This window comes from Cebus imitator, unplaced genomic scaffold (assembly GCF_001604975.1).
Source record: "Cebus imitator isolate Cc_AM_T3 unplaced genomic scaffold, Cebus_imitator-1.0 Scaffold36, whole genome shotgun sequence".
Taxonomy (NCBI): Eukaryota; Metazoa; Chordata; class Mammalia; order Primates; family Cebidae; genus Cebus; species Cebus imitator.
The window spans coordinates 1,418,471-1,438,223 of NW_016107351.1; the positions used below are offsets into that span (position 1 = coordinate 1,418,471).

General features: G+C 59.4%; 4 protein-coding genes across 11 annotated transcripts in view; 2 read left to right on the forward strand and 2 right to left on the reverse strand.

Annotated features, from left to right (window-relative positions):
• Positions 1 to 2,991, forward strand: part of SIRT7 (sirtuin 7) — a 6,618-nt gene extending 3,627 nt beyond the window's left edge. Inside the window, exons 6-11 of one of the 2 annotated variants that reach the window (XR_001823957.2) lie at positions 237 to 335; positions 409 to 645; positions 772 to 852; positions 1,061 to 1,167; positions 1,643 to 1,728; positions 2,322 to 2,991. Coding sequence is in view for 1 of the 2 variants with exons in the window: in XM_017524826.2 (XP_017380315.1) it covers positions 237 to 335; positions 409 to 645; positions 772 to 852; positions 1,061 to 1,167; positions 2,322 to 2,520 (723 nt within the window). In the remaining variant the exon portion in view is untranslated. The remainder of the gene's footprint in view (positions 1 to 236; positions 336 to 408; positions 646 to 771; positions 853 to 1,060; positions 1,168 to 1,642; positions 1,729 to 2,321) is intronic. The other variant, XM_017524826.2, reaches the window with a different exon arrangement.
• A 452-nt stretch (positions 2,992 to 3,443) lies between these two features.
• PCYT2 (phosphate cytidylyltransferase 2, ethanolamine) lies at positions 3,444 to 10,839 on the forward strand. Of its 6 annotated transcripts, XM_017524820.2 has the most exons (14): positions 3,444 to 3,667; positions 5,376 to 5,464; positions 5,940 to 6,101; positions 6,332 to 6,398; positions 7,385 to 7,469; positions 7,641 to 7,685; positions 7,988 to 8,041; positions 8,346 to 8,484; positions 8,730 to 8,812; positions 9,108 to 9,185; positions 9,525 to 9,590; positions 9,772 to 9,837; positions 10,065 to 10,153; positions 10,228 to 10,839. In XM_017524820.2, exons 1-14 carry the CDS (start codon positions 3,489 to 3,491, stop codon positions 10,337 to 10,339), a joined length of 1,314 nt encoding a protein of 437 aa, XP_017380309.1. In that variant the 5' UTR covers positions 3,444 to 3,488; the 3' UTR covers positions 10,340 to 10,839. The 6 variants fall into 6 exon arrangements, with proteins under 6 accessions (XP_017380309.1, XP_017380310.1, XP_017380307.1 ...); XM_017524821.2 differs by lacking the exon at positions 7,988 to 8,041; XM_017524822.2 differs by lacking the exon at positions 5,940 to 6,101 and having other exon boundaries at positions 3,516 to 3,667.
• Positions 10,840 to 12,058: 1,219 nt separating this feature from the next.
• On the reverse strand, positions 12,059 to 12,805 carry NPB (neuropeptide B). The gene is made up of 2 exons (XM_017524837.2): positions 12,461 to 12,805; positions 12,059 to 12,369 (listed from the first exon to the last, which is right to left on the reverse strand). Exons 1-2 carry the CDS (start codon positions 12,701 to 12,703, stop codon positions 12,241 to 12,243), a joined length of 372 nt encoding a protein of 123 aa, XP_017380326.1. The 5' UTR covers positions 12,704 to 12,805; the 3' UTR covers positions 12,059 to 12,240.
• A 2,693-nt stretch (positions 12,806 to 15,498) lies between these two features.
• Positions 15,499 to 19,753, reverse strand: part of ANAPC11 (anaphase promoting complex subunit 11) — a 6,856-nt gene continuing 2,601 nt past the window's right edge. For both annotated transcript variants that reach the window (XM_017524838.2, XM_037737175.1), the window contains exon 3: positions 15,499 to 15,847. In XM_017524838.2, coding sequence (XP_017380327.1) covers positions 15,702 to 15,847 — 146 coding nt within the window. In that variant the 3' untranslated portion in view covers positions 15,499 to 15,701. The remainder of the gene's footprint in view (positions 15,848 to 19,753) is intronic.

The window sequence follows — 19,753 nt, forward strand, 5'->3', positions numbered from 1 at the left end:
ACAGGGTTTCACCATGTTGACCAGGATGGTCTCGATCTCTTGACCTCGTGATCCACCCGCCTCGGCCTCCCAAAGTGCTGGGATTACAGGCTTGAGCCACTGCGCCCGGCCTGTGTTGTACTTTCAAAGGCTCTCTGTGGGGTCAGAGTTGCTCCTGGTCTTGGGACCCATCTGCTGGGCTCAGAACAGCCTCGCTGTGGCCAGCCTCTGATGGCCCTTCCCACTCCACCTTCCAGGTGCAGCATGTGGTGTCTCAGAACTGTGACGGGCTCCACCTGAGGAGTGGGCTGCCACGCACGGCCATCTCAGAGCTCCACGGGAACATGTACATTGAAGTGAGCAGTCCTGAGGGGACCTGGGAACTCCATGGGCAGGCGGGTCCCACTCACTGTGCCCTCTCCTCTTCAGGTCTGCACTTCCTGCGTTCCCAACAGGGAGTACGTTCGGGTGTTCGATGTGACGGAGCGCACCGCTCTCCACAGACACCAGACAGGCCGGACCTGCCACAAGTGTGGGGCCCAGCTCCGGGACACAATTGTGCACTTTGGGGAGAGGGGGACGTTGGGGCAGCCTCTGAACTGGGAGGCGGCAACTGAGGCTGCCAGCAGAGCAGACACCATCCTGTGTCTGGGGTCCAGCCTGAAGGTGCGTGCCAACGACACCATGAATGAGCTGAGCCCCCACCTGCCCAAGGGCGTCCAGCTCTGCGGCCCAGCACTCTACAGCCTTGCCCCTTGTGTGTGTGCTGTGTCTGTCCGTCTGTTCCCACAGGTTCTAAAGAAGTACCCCCGCCTCTGGTGCATGACCAAGCCTCCTAGCCGGCGGCCCAAGCTCTACATCGTGAACTTGCAGGTAACTCGTGTGCTGAGAGCCACGTCCTCAGACCTGGGCCTTAGAATGCAGAGCCAGAGACACCCGACACCCATGCACCAGGGCAGTCTGATAGGGCCCCCCTGTGGGTGTTCAGGGAGCAACAACCGAGGCCACAGGGGCCGAGGCTGACAGGCCACTGGGAAGGGTTGGGCTGCTTTTACCCTCACTCGGCTTTCCTTGTCCTCAGTGGACCCCAAAGGATGACTGGGCCGCCCTGAAGCTACATGGGAAGTGTGATGACGTCATGCGGCTCCTCATGGCCGAGCTGGGCTTGGAGATCCCTGCCTATAGCAGGTGAGTGGGCCGCCGCAGCAGCCCGCTTCCCCGCACCTCGTGTGCTGGGTCTTGTCTGTCTTCTCTCATGAGCTGAGCGTGGAGGAGGCTCTGAGGTGTTCGCAGCGGTGTCTGAGGCATGACTGAGGCGTGGTGGTCTCCAGAGGGCCTGACCTCGGTGTCTGGCGGAGACCGTGCATGGGCCACTCCTGCGCCAGCTGATGTGATGCACAGAATTCCTGAGGGGAGAGGGATTCTGCCTGCATGCTGCTGCTCCAGGCCTCCCCATGGAGCTCTCCGAGATGCCTGGTGGGAAATGTCTCGAGGGGACGTGCACTCGGCAGTCCGGTCAGACAGAATCTGTGTGCTTGGTTTTGGGAGTTGGCGTATTTTGGGAAAGCCTAAACTTGTGCCTTAATACAGAATTTGTGCTAATTTAGACTTGGTGTATGTATTGAGTAAAAAGTTTACACTCTCTTTCTCTGTGAATTTTCAGGGTCTTATAGGGGAAATCAATAACTTCTTTTAATCAAAGGGTTCAAGAATTAAGGATCCCTTCGCCTTCTGGGCCTGGCACTTCTTGTATGTTATGTGTGTGGTGTTCTGTGATGTGGGCTATCGTGTACTGTATTTTTTTTTTTTACATTAACTTAGCTCATTTTCCTTATCAGTGCTTATCTGTATCTTAAGTTATGATCTGTGGTTCTACATCTCAGTCAGACACATGGTTTCTTCACGGTGTCGTCTGTAGGCCACACCTCCCTAGTCAGCTGGGAAAGGGGAGAGGGTCTGGTCCACCTGCCCCTGGCCTTACAATTCGAAGGTGGGGCCCAGAGTTCTAGCGACTCATCCCTGGAGACGGAGGCAGCCCCGGGGCCACTGCTGCCCCGCCCTGTGTGTGCACGCTGCTCAGTGGTGGATGAGGACCTGGAGTTCTGAGGAGACCAAGCTAGCTAATGTGGGCACTGACCTTTAGTGACTACCTGAGAGGTGACCTCTCCCACATCCGTTCTGCAGCTTGGTAACAAGCTGCCACCAACTGGAGCCCAGCCGCGGTTGACACGGGAGGGAAGGGGATGGGAAGGCAGGGACCGCAGACAGCTTTCCCGAGCTGGGGCGGGTGTGACTGCGAGATGCTCCCAGGCCTGCCTGATGCAGCTTTCCCTTTTTGGCAGGTGGCAGGATCCCATTTTCTCACTGGCGACTCCCTTGCGTGCTGGCGAAGAAGGTAGCCACAGTCGGAAGTCGCTGTGCAGAAGCAGAGAGGAGGCCCCACCTGGGGACCGGGGTGCACCGCTTAGCTCGGCCCCCATTCTAGGGGGCTGGTTTGGCAGGGGCTGCACAAAACGCACAAAAAGGAAGAAAGTGACGTAACCTGGTGCTCAATGAAAAACAATTGGCACTTTGCAGATGGCCAGTGTCACGGTGAAGGCTGGGTTGTCCCACAGGTCTAGTGAGAACTCTGGGGATGACATTTTCACCATGACATCTTTAGCCATTTGTCCTTGTGGAAGCCCCTTGCACTGCTGCGGTTGTCTCCTGATACAGCTTGGCCATCGAGGACACCTCCTGCCCATTCATCCTCGATGTCAAGAGGTGGCAGCCGCCCCTTTCTGTGAGAACGGAACTCGGGTAATTTCAGCCCTGGCCGGCAGAGGAAGCGCCCAGCGGCCTTCCCTCACTCACCAGGCCAGTCTCAGGGCCTCACCCTATTTCTACTACTTAGGAAAAAGTGTGAACTTTGTAAAACCCTCTTCCTGTACTGAATGTACGGTGGAGGGGTGGCTCTGAGCCTCGGCTTTATGCAGACCTTTTTATTCCTATTAAACATCTCTCTGCACTGGCCTCCAGTGTCCGCGAGTGGTTGGCGCGGGCCCACCAGGCACAGGTCCACTGCCTGGCAGTGTGGTCCTGGCTTAAAAACTCCCGTGGTTGGATGATGGATATTGTGCCAAAAAATAACAAGGAAAAAAAAATCCTGCTTGGGACAGCGCCCCGTGGGGGTTCACGGGGGCGGCGGCGGCGGCGGGACGCCCGGCGCTCCGCACTGCCAGGCCCGCCCTTTGCCAGGTGAAGGCCGTGCGGAGAGGCCAGGTGTGGGCCGGGGGCGGGGCTCTGGCCGCGCGGCACACGCCATTGGCCGTGCATGTGGAGGGAGGCGGGACCGCCAGGGTCTCACGCTATTGGCAGTCCACGGAGGTGCGGTGGGGCGCGGCCTTCGAGGGCGGGGCTCGGGCCTGAGGGCCTGGGGCGGGGCGGGGACGACGGGGGCGGGGCTTGGATGGGCGACTCACGCCATTGGCTGTGCGGAGCGGGTGAGGCCCGCGTGACGGCGGCTGCGCATGCGCCGGGCGGGTTGGGGGGGTGGGGCGGACGGCGGCGCTCGGAGTGGCCGGGAGTTGCCAGGCTGGCTGCGCCGCCGCTGCGGAGCCATGATCCGGAACGGGCGCGGGGCTGTTGGCGGCGCAGAGCAGCTGGCCCCGGAGGGCAGGCGCGCCGTGCGGGTGTGGTGCGACGGCTGGTGAGCGCAGGGCCGGGGCGGGCCGCGGGGGCGCCGGGGCCGACTTCTTTCCGGAGCGCTGAGCCGGCCGTTGCACAGGGACCGGGCCCGCGTTCTGGGTAGCGTCCGCGTCCGGCGTGGGCCGGGGCTGCCCGGCTGCGAGGCGCGCGCGCCGGGAGGGTCGGGCTGCAGAGGCTTCGCGCCCTGCCGTGGGCGCCCCCGTCTGTGTGGCGAAGGCCTCGCCCAGTCGCGACGACCCGTCCCGTGCAGCCACCGCGCTGCGATCTGGAGCGAAGGCCTCCCCGCTCCTCCGTGACCACCAAACACCAGCCTGCCCGGCTCCGGCCCAGGGTTCCCCTGGCCCCTGGGCGAGCGCCCCCGTAGCTGGACAGCAGATGTGACCCGCCTGTTGGGGACCCGCAGTGAAGCCCGCGGGCTCCCGGGTTCTCCTCCGCGGGTCTGGAATGCGATCGGCCTTCTCTCGCCAGACAGAGGGCATTGTTTTAAGAAAAGTTTGGGTTGTCAACAAGTGAAAGGAAGATGCCCTTTACTGATAATTTGCTGTCTCTGATCCTTTCACGTGCCTAACGGATGGCACGTGAGTCGCTGTGAAGAAAGCGCCTCTATCAGGTTAGCCCTTCCCAGCAGAGCAAGCGGGACCTTGCCCTCTGTGTCTGGGAGGAATGTGGCTTTGTGTCAGTGGACTTTGACCTTGCCGGGAGCAGGCCCCAACCCCGTGTGCTTATAGGCTGCAGTGACTAGACCCAGCACCATTCCAGGCTGTGCTCCACTGGCCCAGCCTCTGACCCCTCCTCCCCTCCAGCCTGTCCAGGGCCCACCAGACTTGACCCTGCATGTCTGCTGGGGCTCCGTGCACTGTGGCAGGGGTGCTGGGTGTCCATGCTGGGAGGAAGCAGTGACACTCACGGAGCAGCTCTGTGTACTGTGTCGGGCTGCCAGGGTCACATCTCTCCTTGAAGAGGCAGGGACAGCTTCATCCACTCTTGAGGGGATGGGCAGCTGCTGTAAAGAAGGGCAGTGGGGCCCAGTTTGTGACAGGGCTGTGTAGCTTTGGGCTTGAGAATTCATGTGTTACCAGTCCCAGATTTGTGAATGAAAACTCTAGAACCAGGTGGCAAGGCAGTGGCTGCTCACCCTGAGTGAAGCCTACTAAGCTTCAGAGACCTTTGGGGTAGAGGAAACAGGATTCTCAGGGCCAGTGATTCCCAGGGCCACCTTCTGTGGTTGGGTTTGTTTTGGGTTGGCCCCAGGGACTGTTCACTTGTCTCAAGGCTGTCGAGGATCAGATCCCACCCCGAGAGTTAACACTGGCTTATTTTGAAGTGACTGCCCAGGGCAGTTTATATTTGGTGAGGGGATAGGACAGGGGCAGAGTGCTGGGAGGTGTGGGACACAGGGCCCTGCAGCTTTCAGTGGGTTCCGGTCCGTCCTACACCCACCAGTCCTCTGGACCCCGCCAGGCCTTGACATCCCTGCCCCCGCTACCCTTTCTAGATCTGGCACAGGGGTCCCACCATCAGGCCCAGGAGCCAGTGGGGTGGAGAGCTGAGCACCTGCACCCTGAATCCCAGCCCCAGGGCCCCCAGCAGCAACTTCTCAGAGCGCTTCCTAAGGAGTCCTCAGAGGAGCAAAGCTTTGCCCTGAAGCCAGAGGGCCACCTGGTTCCCACCCTTGGCATGGGGACCAGCTACTCTCTCTGTCTCCACAGCTATGACATGGTGCATTACGGCCACTCCAACCAGCTGCGCCAGGCACGGGCCATGGGCGACTACCTCATCGTGGGCGTGCACACTGATGGTATGCACAGGCAGCCTCGCCCACCCACTGCCCCACAGCCCTCCTGTGGGTTGTGCCTGTTGACTGAAAGCCTGCAGACCTGGGACTGCCTTGCCAGGACATAGCTTCACGGGAGGGCACTGTAGTATCACCCAGCCGGCCCCAGCTGAGGATGGCCTAATGCCTGTCCCATCTTGCACTTCCTGTCCCAGCTCAAGAGAAGGGGCACCTGCTCCTCACCGCCACCAGCATGGCTCCCAGTCCCTCAGGGGCTGAGCACCTGCTTGTCAGAAGGAATCCCTGCCTTTGCCTGAGACTCTCAAGGGGGAGAGAGCCACCCAGTTGACCAGCACTAGTGGGCTAAGGACTGGCAAGAGACACAGCCTGCCCTCCACCAGCCCTCATGTGTGGCTACAGCTGGGGGCTGAGAAGGGGCCTCCTACCAGAGGGGCCGGGTGGGCTGGGGTCCCCAGTGCCCCCCTTGTTCTTTTCCTAGAGGAGATCGCCAAGCACAAGGGGCCCCCGGTGTTCACTCAGGAGGAGAGATACAAGATGGTGCAGGCCATCAAGTGGGTGGATGAGGTGGTGCCAGCGGCCCCCTACGTCACCACACTAGAGACTCTGGACAAATACAACTGTGACTTCTGTGTTCATGGCAGTGAGTGTCGGGGCTGGGGCCTGGGGGCCTGTGGATGTTAGCTGGCTCAGGATCAGATCTGCTGGTGGGACAACCGGGGACAGGGGGCCTCCATGCCCTTCGAGGATCTGAGACTACCTAGAAATGGGCACATGGACACCAGGGCAGGCCAGGGGCTTGGAAGGTCCTGGGCCCTGAAGGTCCTGTTGGCTTTGGGTTAAGGATCCTTGTCCTTGTGTGTTACTGCTTAGATGACATCACTCTGACCGTAGATGGCCGGGACACCTATGAGGAGGTAAAGCAGGCTGGGAGGTACAGGTGAGTCTCCACCTCGGGCCCGGCCGTCCAGGGAGCTGGGCACGGGGCTCCCCCCAGCTCGTGCTTTGCTATTTCCTGGGAGCCCATGATGGAGCGTCTGAGTCCTGGGAACTCGAGGGATGGGGGCAGCGTTGTGGGGTGCACCTGGTGGCCCTCGCCATTTGGTGCTGCAGACTCATGGCCCCAGAGCTCCAAAGGCACAGCTTTGTGAGGTGGCGGCTGTTGAGCTCGGGGGATGTGGCTGGCACTGCCGGGGAGCTGGCACTATATCTCAATTACCAAACGTCAGGGAGCACAAGGCCAATGGCTCCTGCATGGGATGCTGCAGCTGGGAATTCGCTCGGCCACAGATGCTCACTGGGCAGGACGTGGGCATGAGGGAGGCAGGAGCAGAGCCACCACCCCAGTGCCTGCCCTCTCCATACCATTGCACACCTGTGCTCCAGCAAGGGTCCTTTCCATACTCCCATCCCTCCCTCCAGTCAGTAAAAGAATGGAGGCCTGCCAGGCGCGGTGGCTCAAGCCTGTTATCCCAGCACTTTGGGACGCTGAGGTGGGTGGATCATGAGGTCAAGAGATCGAGACCATCCTGGTCAACATGGTGAAACCACGTCTCTACTAAAAATACAAAACATTAGCTGGGCATGGTGGCGCGGCCTGTAATCCCAGCTACTCAGGAGGCTGAGGCAGGAGAATTGCCTGAACCCAGGAGGCGGAGGTTGCGGTGACCTGAGATCGCGCCATTGCACTCCCGCCTGGGTAACAAGAGCGGAACTCCAACTCAAAAAAATAAAAAGAATGGAGGCCTTCCTCACGTTGCCAGCCCAGGTTTTCTGTCGTGGCCTTGCACAGGGAGGGGACCCTCAGTCTTCGGGCAGCCGTAGGTTCTGCCACAACAGGGCCGCTAGTGTCCCTAGTGGGGGTAGCTGGAGGCAGAGCCTTGCAAGTGCCCCAGGAAGAGACCCCACTCCCTCTCTGTCCCCCAGAGAGTGCAAGCGCACACAGGGGGTGTCCACAACAGACCTCGTGGGCCGCATGCTGCTGGTGACTAAAGCCCACCACAGCAGCCAGGTGAGTAGGGGCGGAGTCCCCGAGGTCCCCGGGTCCAGGTCGCCATGGGAAAGGAGGAGCATCTCCCTGCTCCCTCAGGGCCCTCCTGCCCACGCTCCCGTCCCCGCCTGGTCCTGGGGTGGCCACACCTGGAGTGCAGGCCTTTCAGCCCTGCTCTGCTCTTCTGTGCAGGAGATGTCCTCTGAGTACCGGGAGTATGCAGACAGTTTTGGCAAGGTGAGTGGGGCCATGCAGGGGAGCTAGGCACACAGCTACGGGAGCTACCCTCAGCCGCCTGTCCCAGCCATCCCTTGGGGAAGGCCAGCCCAGAGCCTCACCATCCACCCTGCTCCCTCTCTTCCTGGTGCTGGCCAAGCAGTGACCGCCAGGCTCAGCGACTGATGGGCACTGGGAGGGAGGGCAGTCAGGTGGTGGCACCAGCTGGCCGGTCACAGCAGCCACTGCTTGGAGGAGGAGCAAGGAATGCCTGTGGACAGGTGGCCTCTAACCAAGTGGCCTGGTCCTCTCTCCCTTTGTAGTCCCCTCACCCGATACCCGCCGGGGACATACTTTCCTCAGAAGGCTCCTCCCAGGTGACCAGACGGTGGTCTCAGGGTGCCGGGTCCCTCCCAAGGGCTGTGTGCACCGGCCACCTGGCTCTGGGCCTCCTCCTGGCGGGCAGTGGCTGGGCTGAGGTGGTGTCAGCTGTGGTGCCTGCTATGGCTGTGGGGTGCGCCACAGTCCCACCTGCCACTTGGCCTGGCAGTGTGTCCCCTGCCCGAGGTGATTGCCTGGAAATGGAGTTGCTGGCAGGCAACAGCTGAGGGTTTGGTGACCTGGCAAGGACAGCACCTGGGAGGCCTCCCCTGCCAACCTGCTCCCTCTCTTGGCTTACAGTGCCCTGGGGGGCGGAACCCCTGGACTGGGGTATCCCAGTTTCTGCAGACATCCCAGAAGATCATCCAGTTTGCTTCTGGGAAGGAGCCCCAGCCAGGGGAGACAGTCATCTATGTGGCTGGCGCCTTTGACCTGTTCCGTATCCTCTGGGCCTCTGCTGCTCCCAATGTGTGCCACGTGGGGTGGGACCCAGGGGCCTCACTTGACTCCTTGGGGCCCCCAGACTGGGCTGGGTTGCGGGGGAGCAGCTGTCAGAGAGAGGATGGCGGAAGGCCCCTGGGCACGAGCTGTTGGAGGGAGGATGGTGGGAGGCCCCTGGGCACAAGTTGTTGGGGAGTTGCCCCCTGCCATTCCCGTCCTGGTTACTTCTTAACCTGGGCACAGACATCGGGCATGTGGACTTCCTGGAGAAGGTGCACAGGCTGGCAGAGAGGCCCTACATCATAGCTGGCTTGCACTTTGACCAGGTCACTGCCCAGTGCCCTCTTGCTCCCTGGGCCCCTGGGCAGCTGATAGGCCCTCGAGGGGGCCCTAGGGGTTGGTGTCAGGTGCAGGTGGTCTCTGGGAGGAGGAGGCCCGCGGTGAAGTCAAAGGAGACCCTGGGGGGTGATCATGGGCTTCTGGGGTCCAGGGCTGTCCTGTCTGGGCATCCCCACAAGGGCGGGCATCCTCCTCGACCTCTTCCCACAAGGGACAGCAGGGAGGGGTCATATCCTGTCCACCTGAAGTCTCTGGGCTGAGCCAGCATCACTCTGGCCACAGGAGGTCAATCACTATAAGGGGAAGAACTACCCTATCATGAACCTGCATGAGCGGACCCTGAGTGTGCTGGCCTGCCGGGTGAGTTGGGGCCAGGAGCCAGCCCAGGAATGGGGGGACATCCCTACAATATCTCCCTACCAAGGGCTCCCTGAACCAGGGCAGGGCCACATCCAGCACTCCGAGTTCTGTGGCACCTGCCCATGCCTGTTGGGTGAGGCAGGAGTGGGGGTGGCCAGATCTCCAGGTGCTGTTCCTTATCAACTCACTGAGAAGCCCAAGGGGTCTCCAGCCTGCCCAGCCCGTCCCTGCTACTCACTGGCAGCCCCACCCCATGTCTGGACTGTCTCCCACCATTCCCTGGCCCTGGCTTAACAGTAGCAGGGACCAAGCAAACCTTTCTGCCCACTGTCCCCACAGTACGTGTCAGAAGTGGTGATTGGGGCCCCATACGCAGTCACAGCAGAGCTCCTAAGTCACTTCAAGGTGAGGCTCCGCATGGGCTGGGAGCGCTGTCTGGATGTGGGCTCCTAGGTGGGGCCTAGGAAGTGCCTGGGCTGAGGAAGGGGTGGGGTCCGCTCTCCCAACCCCAGGGCCTGTGCTGGGCTGTGGGTGGCGACGGTGGCTGCCTCCCTGGAGAGGGCTCCTGACCCCCCTCCTTCTCCAGGTGGACCTGGTGTGTCACGGAAAGACGGAAATAATGCCGGACAGGGATGGCTCCGACCCATACCAGGCAGGTCATGATGGCCCTCGCTGGACACAGGGGTTGCCATTGGCACTTCCCAGCCACTTAATGCCTCACTGTGCCTGCCTGGGAAACGGGCACAGTGGCCACAGCTGCTCTGACTGCACCACTCCCACGGGACCCTGGGTGCTGGTCTCTCTTTGGGACAGGGCACTGGATGGGTCCTGGGGAGGTCAGTAGGGACCTTCATCCCCCTCTCCTCTCTGGACCCCCAGGAGCCCAAGAGAAGGGGCATCTTCCGTCAGATTGACAGTGGCAGCGACCTCACCACGGACCTCATTGTCCAGAGGATCATAACCAACAGGTGAAGCTAGGAGGGGGCCCTTTGGAGCCATCTCGTAGGCGCCCTCCACTAGACTCACCCTGCCCTCCCCCCAGGTTGGAGTACGAGGCGCGAAACCAGAAGAAAGAAGCCAAGGAGCTGGCCTTCCTGGAGGCCGTCAGGCGGCAGGCGGCCCAGCCCCTGGGAGAGCAAGATGGTGGCTTCTGACCTGGTGGAGACCCTGGCCAACCCTCACCCTGCTCTGCTTCTGCGCCTTCTACATTTGGCCATAGGACTCTGCGCCGCCCTCTCTAACTGGCCTGGCTCTGGAAAGGCTGGTGAGGACTCTGCCTCCTGCCTGCCTTCAAGGTGCCTGGTTCACAGCAGGCTCTCCGCCCTTTCAGTGAAGCTGCTCATCGAGGGCATCCAGCACCTGGACAGAAGCCACGCTGCCCACCCAGCTGTGGTGGGAAGTGCAGAACAGAGGGCTTTAGAGAGCAGTGACCGTCACCCCTTTAGTTCTCTGGGTGCAGACCACGCCACCTCCCACTTGGTACCCCCCAACACAGTGTCCTGCCACCTGGCACCTGCTCCAGGAAAACATGCTTGCCTTCCTCCCTGGCAGCTTCCTGGCTCACCTTATGGACTCTATTCTGTTTGTACATAATGGCTAATGTAAATCTTTTTGGTATAACTGAATAAAGCCTGGTGGCAGTGCTGTGCAGGGTTCCCCGCCCTGCTGGGAAGGACTGGGGAACCACCCACCCAGCAAGGAGAGCCTCTTGGCCCTTGTGGGCATCCCCAGAAGGGCAGGCACCCTCCCTAACTTCTTCCCACAAGGGACAACCGGGAGAGGGCGTGCCCCCACCACGCACCCAGCAGCCAGTAGGGCAGCGAGCAGCCTGGCATTGAGTGGAACCCCAGCCTCCAGCCCTCCAAAGCGTGGGGCTGCCCCCTATAGCAAGGGAAGCTAGAGTAGGAAGGAGAACCAGGGCTGAGGCTCCTTGACCCTGCAGGGGCCACGTGATCTCTCCTTCCTGCACCCCTGTCAGGGCCCCCCTGGAGCAGCCCAGAGGCCAAACAAGGCTCTTATGGCAGCCTCCACTGTCCTCTGCTTTTGTGAGGTCGACCTCACCACCCAGCAAAGGAGCCGGAGGCGAGGTGCACCGAGGCTGTCCCACAGCCCAGAAGGCAGCATCTCGCCTTGCTCTCCTAGCCAGGGGCCAAGGTGTGAAGCACAGGCAGGCCATCCTGGTCCCACCAGGCCCCCACCTTCAGGAGTGGGGTGGTGCCAATGCTCCCCCTTGACCCCTGGGCTTCGGGGTCCCCTGAGCAGAGGAACCAGCCAGTCCCCCAAGATTGGTGCAGGGGCAGGGGCTGCCTGGGCCCCAGGCTGGGGGAGGGTGGAAAGGCCCTGAGTGTGCTGCCTGTGGCTGGCCCGGTTCCCTTAGCAGCACTGGAGGTCAGGGCCCACACCAGTGGCCCAGAGACTCAGCCACAGAGGGAGAACCCACCCGTCTCCCACCCTCAGCTCCGGGGAGGCATGCTCCAGGCCTCTGGGGCCAGAGCTCAGGCCCCCAACTCTTCTTGCCCCTGCCCCCTTGGACCTGGCCTGGCCAGAAGGGATGGGGGCAAGAGGAAGGCAGCCAGGGGTGCCAGCCCATGCCCTCACAGATTCGGCTCTCAAGTGTGGGTGCAAAGGAATTGGTGAAGACACTGGGGACCATGCCAGCAGTGGCCCTGCACTTGCCCCCAGGAAGCACCAACGCTAGGTTCCCTTGGGCTGGGGTTCGGTCAGGCATAGGTCCTGGCCAGCTTCACCCGGGGATCTGAAAACTTCTGGGCTGCCCAGGCCAACTTTGCCCTGCTGCCGCACACCCCGCTGCCCTCTCCTACCCAGTCTTGGAGACTTCCAGGCCCGGTACCCCTCGTGGTCCGACTGCCCATCCTCCAGCACCCCTCATTCCGAGGCCGCCTTATTTATTTATTTACCATTAACTGCAAGGTGGGCGGAGTAGGGGAGAGCTGGAGCGCCATCCTACGCCCCGCGGGGTCCGGAGTCCCCGAGTGGGACGGTGGGGGCGGGGTCCCCAGCGGTGCCAGGCGAGGTCCGGGTCTGGGGTCCAGGCTCAGGCGGCGCGGCAGTCGGCTGCGCGCAGGGACAGGAAGACATCCGCCTTGCACTGGAAGGTCCCGAGGCCGTCGGGGAGCCGCTCGCACCTCTGCAGGTTCGGGGCAACCTCCTGGACGCACAAGGCCTGGGGCGGGTGGGCGGAGGCTGAGGGGCCGCTGCGCCCCCACCCCTGTCCTGCCGCCGCCCCCCGACAGCTCCTGGCCCACCGGACTCACGAGACTCCGCAGCCTGGGGTGCAGCTCGAGGGAGGCGCCTGCCGGGCCCGGGGGCTGCGCCCCGCTGTGGAGCTGGGAGCGCCGCGCGTACGGGGACCTGCGGAAGCCGGACAGCAGCCCCGCAGCGCGGCCCACGGAGTAGGAGTTGCGCCCCGCCGCTGACTTGTACCACGCGAGGCCAGGCGGCGCCAGCAGCAGGCACAGCGCCAGGGCGGCGGCCGCCAGTGTCGCCGGCCGGGCCATGGGGCTGTGGGCGGGCGGGCAGCGCGTCGGGGCTCAGAGCAGCCACCTCCCGGGCCGCCTTATATCTGCGGTGGGGCGGGGGCGGGGGCGGGCGGAGGCTGCCGAGAGGCCGGGGTGGGCGGACTGGCTGGGGGTGCAGCGGGCGCGGGCGCGGAGGACTCGTCGCCCCTCTCCATCCCAGAGGAACCAGCAGCGCGGGTGAGCGCCGGAGGCGCGCAGAGGTCTGGCGCTTGGTGGAAACCCGACGCCCCCTCAAGCTTCCCACCCACGCCGCTCGCGCCCTCCAGGCCCGGCCTGCGTGGGCCTCAACGGGAGCAGGGGAAGGCCCACGGGCGCCCAGCCCTAGGAATCGTCCCCCAGGCGGTCCGCAGTACCCCTGAGGCTGGAGAGGACTGCACAGTGCCCAGGGGGCGGTTTCTCCCACCCTAAGGGAGATTCTTGGCCGAGGCATGGGAGTCCACGCGGCTTGCGGGGTCCCTCATTTCTTTCGTGCCCATCAGGGGAGGTTCCACCAGCAGGGCTGCTACTGGCCGGGTCCTCTGGGAGCAGGGCAAGAAGGCCAGGCACTGACCTCAGGAAAGCCACATGAGGCACTGGAGCTCTAGGATTCCTGGCCTAGGACTGGAGGCCCCTCCCTGCCCAGCTCTGCCCCTGCGGCCAGTGGCCTGGAAGCTCCTTCCACCTACGTGTGCCTGGCACCTTCTTCATTCATGCAGCAGACATGGAGGTCCAGACAAACGGGAGGTCAGACAGTCCCCCATCAAGGAAATGGAGCTGGCGGCAGAGCGCAAAGGAGTTGCTCCAGGGATGAAGCAGAGGCCTGGGGAATGTTTTCAGAGGTCTCCAGAATTCTGGGCCTGTCTGGCAGGGTACACAGGCTGAGGCTCCCGACCTGACAGGACCCCAAAAGGGCCCTGAGCTTTCATAGGGGAGGCAGATGGCAGAGCAATGCAGGAGATGGAGCAGAGCCGGCCCAGGAGAAGCCCCTGCCGCGCCCAGGAATCACAGAATTGGAGAAATCCAGGTGGCTGGGAAGCCAAGAGGCAGGTAGTTGGCCACAGTGGGTTCAGAGTTGAGCCTGCACATCCTGTCATTCAGGAGGAGGCACCAGGAAGGACGGAGGCAGAGCACATTCCCTAGGAGAGGCTCCATCTCCCAGGAGACGGTGGGCACTCCAGGAAGGAGGACAGGCAGGGGCCTGACCCCACCGAGCCTGGGGAACCCGAGCCAGAGAACAGCCAGGAAGCTCTGAGGCAACAGACCTCTCACCCGCGTTACTGCGGCCCCTGTGGGTGTCCCAGCCAGCTGCATCCTGACTCCTCAGTGTTGGCACCCATGCCAAGATCCAGACTTCGGTGCCTGCCCAGCACTGGCCAGATGTAAGTTTGCAGAGCCGCCAGGAGAAGTTCTGCGGGGCACCAGGCAGGACTGCTGGCCACTCTCCTGGCAGGTGCCATTCAAGCTCACTGTGCCCTCACCATTTCATGCTCTCCCCAGGTCCTGGTCACGTCCTCTTTTAGATATGTCCTCAGGACAGGCACTGGCACTGCAGCCCTGACACCTGTGTTTCTGGGTTCCATGCTTCCCAGGTGTGATGGTGAATACTGTCAACTTGATAGGATTGAAGGATGCAAAGTACCGTTCCTGGGTGTGTCTCCGTAAGGGTGGTGCTAAAGGAGATTCACATTTGAGTTGGCGGACTGAGAGAAGCAGACCCACCCTCAATCCAGGTGGGCACCATCTTATCAGCTGCCAGTGTGGCCAGGATACAAGCAAGCAGAGGAACGTGAAGGACTGGACGGGCTGATTCCTCTGGCCCCCATTTCTCTTCCATGCTGGGTGCTTCCTGCTCTTGAACATCGGACCCCAAGTTCTTCAGCTTTTGGACTCTTGGACTCACGCCAGTGGTTTGCCAGGGGCTGTCGGGCCTTTGGCCACAGACTGAAGGCTGCGCTGTTGGCTTCCCTACTTTTGTTTTGGGACTCAGACCTGCTTCTTTGCGCCTCACCTTGCAGATGGCCATTGTGGAACTTCACCTTGTGATTGTGTGAGTCAATTCTCCCAATAAACTCCCTCCCTAGATACGTCTATCCTATACCTCCTGTCCCTCTAGGGAACTCTGACACAGATTTCTGGTGAGTTCTGGTCTAGTCCCCAGGGTGCTGTGAGGAAGGAAGCAAGTGTCAGGAGACTCACACTGGGCACGGGGCACTTGTCCTGTGCATGCCAAGGGCTCCTTAGGTTATTGGACACAGCCTGTGCCATCTCCATCCAGAAGCAGCCTGAGGCCCTGGGGCTGGGCTACCGCTCCCCCAGCAGCCCCTCTGCTATTATGGTGAGCAGAGGCACCCCAAGGACCCTCCCAGGGCCACCCTTCCCTAGGCAAGGGACCCTCAGACATGTGTGGACATACTTCCCAGTGTCAGGACATCAATCCCTACACTGCGAGGGGCCCAGCCCCAATGAGGAGCTGCCTTCAGTCCCAGTGAGAGAAGGGATGGAGAGAACAGATGCCCGCTCAGAGATGGTGGCCTTCAGTCTGGAGGGACCATGAGCAGCAGCTGGCAGCTGTGCAGGACCAGGTCCCTCAGAGCCAGCCCGAGGAAGGGTTCCAGGGCCACCGCCAGGCTTCCAGCAGGCAAGAGCATGCCCCAGGCCCTGTCTCATCCTGCTCCTTGACTCAGGGTTTGATGTGGGCCTTGGCAGTGTTTCACGGAGATGTTTATTCATGAGTTTTCATATCAAAACACATGGAGACCGCATCAATATGCCGAGAACACAAGCACCCAAAGGCCTCCGGCAAGATTTGAGTAGTTTAATGAGTTTTACTTATTGGATAAAAGTGTCAACATCGTGATGGAAAAACAAACGAAGCTCCAGCCCTCGTTCCACCTTGTTGAAGCCCAAGAGAACTGTCCCCAGCAGTAACTACAGCCATTGGCGCCAGCATGAGGAGGGGTCTCAGGACGCCACCTCCAGCGAGGGCAAGGCTGAGCCCTCACTCCTTGAACTTCCACTCCTGACGACACATGGGGCAGTGCTGCTGCACCTGCTGTGCGTGAAGCCACTTGAGGATACAGTGCATGTGGAAGCAGTGGGAGCACTGGCCCCACACCAACGGGCAGTCGTCACCGGGCACCTTGCCTGCAGGGGGGTGGCAGGGGAGAGAGGATGGGTGTGACCAGGTTGGACACAGAGCATGTGACAAGTCAGGCAGGGGCGCAGGGAAGGACCCTGGGCAGTGTAGTTTCTCATGTTTCAGAAAAGCCGAAATCAGGAGAGTTACCCAATCAGTCTCCTGACCAGACTGCCCTCAGGCAAAGAGCAGCAATGACCAAGGAACGCCAGACAGGAGATCTCCACCCAGGACAACTGAGGCCCCCACCCAGGACAACTGCAGCAGGCATTCATCTTGCTCAGAGGATAGCCGGGGGCCTCTCTGAGGCAGCGCTATCGGGGAGGAGGAGCTCTGGCCTCGCCCACCTTGTTTCCCCTGTGCTTGAGACTGGGGAAAAACGGCATTGTCTGACCTACAAGCCCTGGGGACCATCTGCAGACACTTGATCTGTGATGCCAAGAAGGTCATATGAATGGTCAAGGCACCAAGGAGACTCCCATCTGGGTAGTGAACCAGTCTCTTGATCAAGGGCAGGCGGGGTGGGCCTGGGGACCTGGAAGACTCTTCCTAGACATCCGGGATTGGGTGTGCTGCTCGGGCGCTGGAAGCAATGTGCTGATGGGCAGCTGTGGATGGGCCCTGCCAGCCAAACAGCACTGCATCCATCTCTTTCCCATCTGCTAACTCAAAGGGCTCTGCCTCCCAGGACAGACAAAGGCTGCGGGCACTGGCCCAAACACCTAGAAATGCTTTCTCCACGGAGATGGCCTGGCACAGAGAAGGGTGCTCGCATCACCACGATCAAGAGAAACAAGCACCCCTGATCTCCAAGAACCTGAAGACCCCATGGAACAGCTGCAGCCAGCTGAGCACAGCAAGTCCCAGCCCTGGCCCACAGCAGGGTCAGCCTGGCATTGTGGAGCTGGAGATCTTGGCTGCCCCAGTCCTGGCAGCACCAGCCCCACAGCAAGCGGGCTCCCAGCCCCGGGAGGAGCCGCCCATGGGGGCTTTCTAGCCTCAGCACAACTCTGCTTGAAATCACCTCTTTCAAATCAGAGTTGTTGAGGACAGGGGTCTGGGCCACTCTGAGTCCTGGGGGAGGGCTCATTGGGACAAAGGTGCTGCCTCATTCTAGTGTGTCCGCCACGTGATGCTGGCCTGGGGTGTCTGATGAGTCTCATGAGTCCGAGGATGCACTGAGGGTGACTCATTCGAGGACCTGCCCATTCGAGGACCTGCCCGTCTCCCTGATTGCATTTTTTAAATTAAAATACCTCTCGGCAACATTCATTGTTCCCAGAGTCCTCTGGGATACGGAATGGATTCATTGTTTATCAGCCTCAGGCTCCCAGGGTCTTTGTCGAATTTAGTCACTCCGAATTTTTCACAGGACTTCAATTTTAGCAAAAGAAACCTGGGGCTGCTTATCCTCTATGGAAAGCACATTAGACTTGTCAAACACTGTGCCTTAAAACTGACTCACTAAAGGGTGGGCGGGGTGGCTCACACCTGACATCCCAGCACTCTGGGAGGCCGAGGCGGGCGGGTCACCTGAGGTCAGGAGTTCCAGACCAGTCTGGCCAACATGGTGAAACCCTGTCTCTACTAAAAATACAAAAATGAGCCAGGCGTGGGGGTGCATTCCTATAATCCCAGCTACTCGGAGTCTGAGGCAGGAGAATCGCTTGAACTCAGAAGGCAGAGGTTGCAAGTGAGCCGAGCTGGCGCCACTGCACTCCAGCCTGGGCGAAAGAGCAAGAATCCATCACACACACACACACACACACACACACACACACACACACACAGCAAACCCAGATGAGTGTGGTGGTGTGCTATCTGGCAGGCTGAGGCAGGAGGACTGCTGGAGCCCAGGAGTTCAAGTCCAGCTAGGGCAACATAGTGAGACCCTGTCACTAGAACAACAACAGAAACAACGAAACATGCTGGGCGCGGTGGCTCACGCCTGTAATCCCAAGCTGAGACCGGCAGATCACAAAGTTAGGAGTGAGACCAGTCTGGCCAACATAGTGAAACCCTGTCTCTACTAAAAATACAAAAAAATTAGCCAGGTGTAGTGGTGTGCACCTGTAATCCCAGCTATTTGGGAGGCTAAGGTAGGAGAATTGCGTGAACCTGGGAGGCAGAAGTTGCAGTAAGCTGAGATCGTGTCATGACACTCCAGTCTGGGTGACAGCAAGACTCCATCTCAAAAAAAAAAAAAAAAAGCCTCTATTATCAATATGGGCATTCACCTGGCCCCACCAAAATACACCTGTGGTTACCTGGGTTAGTGAGAAGGAGCTTCTCAGCTCTCCCCATTCCCCACTGTCCTCTGGGGAGTTTTTCCTGTCCTCCCTGGGCAAAGCCCTGGCCCTTGCTTCTGGTTTACATTCATTTTGGTGTCATGAAAAACCATTTCATTGGTGTAAAACTCTGCTTTCATCCTAAATGTAATCAAACATCTCCACTTTACAGAACTTCCTGGGGACAGAGAGAGAATGCAAGACACTGTAAAGAATGATAAGCCTGAAGATAGAGCACCCTGCAAGGAAACATACCACATTTTTAAGAGATTTAAACGTCTTGAAAAAGTTAAAGTCGGATAGAGGAGGGGGTTTGTAGATTACAGGGCTAAGAAATGGATTAATGTTGAAAAGTTAAGTCCTGACCAGGTGTGGTAGCTCACGCCTGTAATCCCAACACTTTGGGAGGCCAAGGCAGGCAGATCACCTGAGGTCAAGAGTTTAAGGCCAGCCCGGCCAACAAGGCGAAGCCCTATCTCTACTAAAAATACAAAAATTATCCTGGTGTGGTGGTGAGTGCCTATAATCCCAGCTACTCAGGAGGCTGAGGCAGGACAATTGCTTGAACCTGAGAGGTGGAGGCTGCAATTCACACCACTGCCTGGCCAACAGAGCCAGGCTCCATCTCAAATAAATAAATTAATTAATTAAAATAAATAAATAAAAGTTGAGCCCTGTGCCAGGCACAGTCCCTCACACCTGTAATCCCATGAAGGCATATTGTGAGGTCAGGAGTTCAAGACTAACTTGACCAATATGGCGAAACCCCATCTCTACTAAAAATACAAAAATTAGCCAGGTATGGTAGCACATGCCTGTAATCCCAGCTACTCAGGAGGCTGAGGCAGGAGAATGCCTGAACCCAGGAGGCGGAGGTTGCGGTGAGCCGAGATCACGCCATTGCACTCCAGCCTGGGCAACAAGAGCGGAACTCCATCTCAAAAAAAATAAATAATAAATAAATAAATAAATAAATAATAAATAATAAAAATAAAATAAAATAAAAGCCGAGCCCTGGCTCAAGCCACTCAACCATAAAACAGACATTTGGGGACAGCTGGTGGAACAAGGAGCAGGAATGACTGAAACTGCCAGATGTACAACAGTGGGTAAAAAGACACGTGGCTGAAGTATGTGGGAAGAGGAATCAGATTTAAAATTTTAAATCATTAAGCACAAAAAATAAAGCTAATATAGAAACATGATTTGCTGTTTTTCAACGAGCTGGAAAGGGAATGCCCTTATTCCATTCAACTTTTTTTTTTTTTTTAGATAGAGTCTTGCTCTGTTGCCCAGGCTGGAGTGCAGTGGTACGATCTTGGTGCACAGCAACCTCCGCCTCCCAGGTTCAGGTGATTCTTCTGCCTCAGCCTGGAGAAGCGGGGATTACAGGCACCCACCAACATGCCAGGTTAATATTTTTGTATTTTCAATACAGACAGGTTTTTGCTATGCTGACCAGGCTGGTCTCAAACTCCTGGCCTGAAGCAATCCACCCACCAGCCTCCTAAAACACTGGGATTACAGGCGTGAGCCATCAGGCCCAGCCTATGCCATTCAATTTTGAGACCTTTCAACTAAAAAGTTTAAACTAATCTTTTTTTTTTTTTTTTTTTTTTTTTTTTT

Bases quoted from the DNA above. Each gene is read 5' to 3' on its own strand.
- PCYT2 (XM_017524818.2), top strand. From the start codon at position 3,489: ATGCGCCGGGCGGGTTGGGGGGGTGGGGCGGACGGCGGCGCTCGGAGT. The intron at 6,102-6,331 runs GTGAGTGTCGGG...GTTACTGCTTAG, and splicing joins TGACTTCTGTGTTCATGGCA to ATGACATCACTCTGACCGTA. The intron at 10,154-10,227 runs GTGAAGCTAGGA...CCCTCCCCCCAG, and splicing joins CAGAGGATCATAACCAACAG to GTTGGAGTACGAGGCGCGAA.
- NPB (XM_017524837.2), bottom strand. From the start codon at position 12,703: ATGGCCCGGCCGGCGACACTGGCGGCCGCCGCCCTGGCGCTGTGCCTG. The intron at 12,370-12,460 runs GTGAGTCCGGTG...CACCCGCCCCAG, and splicing joins ACCCCAGGCTGCGGAGTCTC to GCCTTGTGCGTCCAGGAGGT.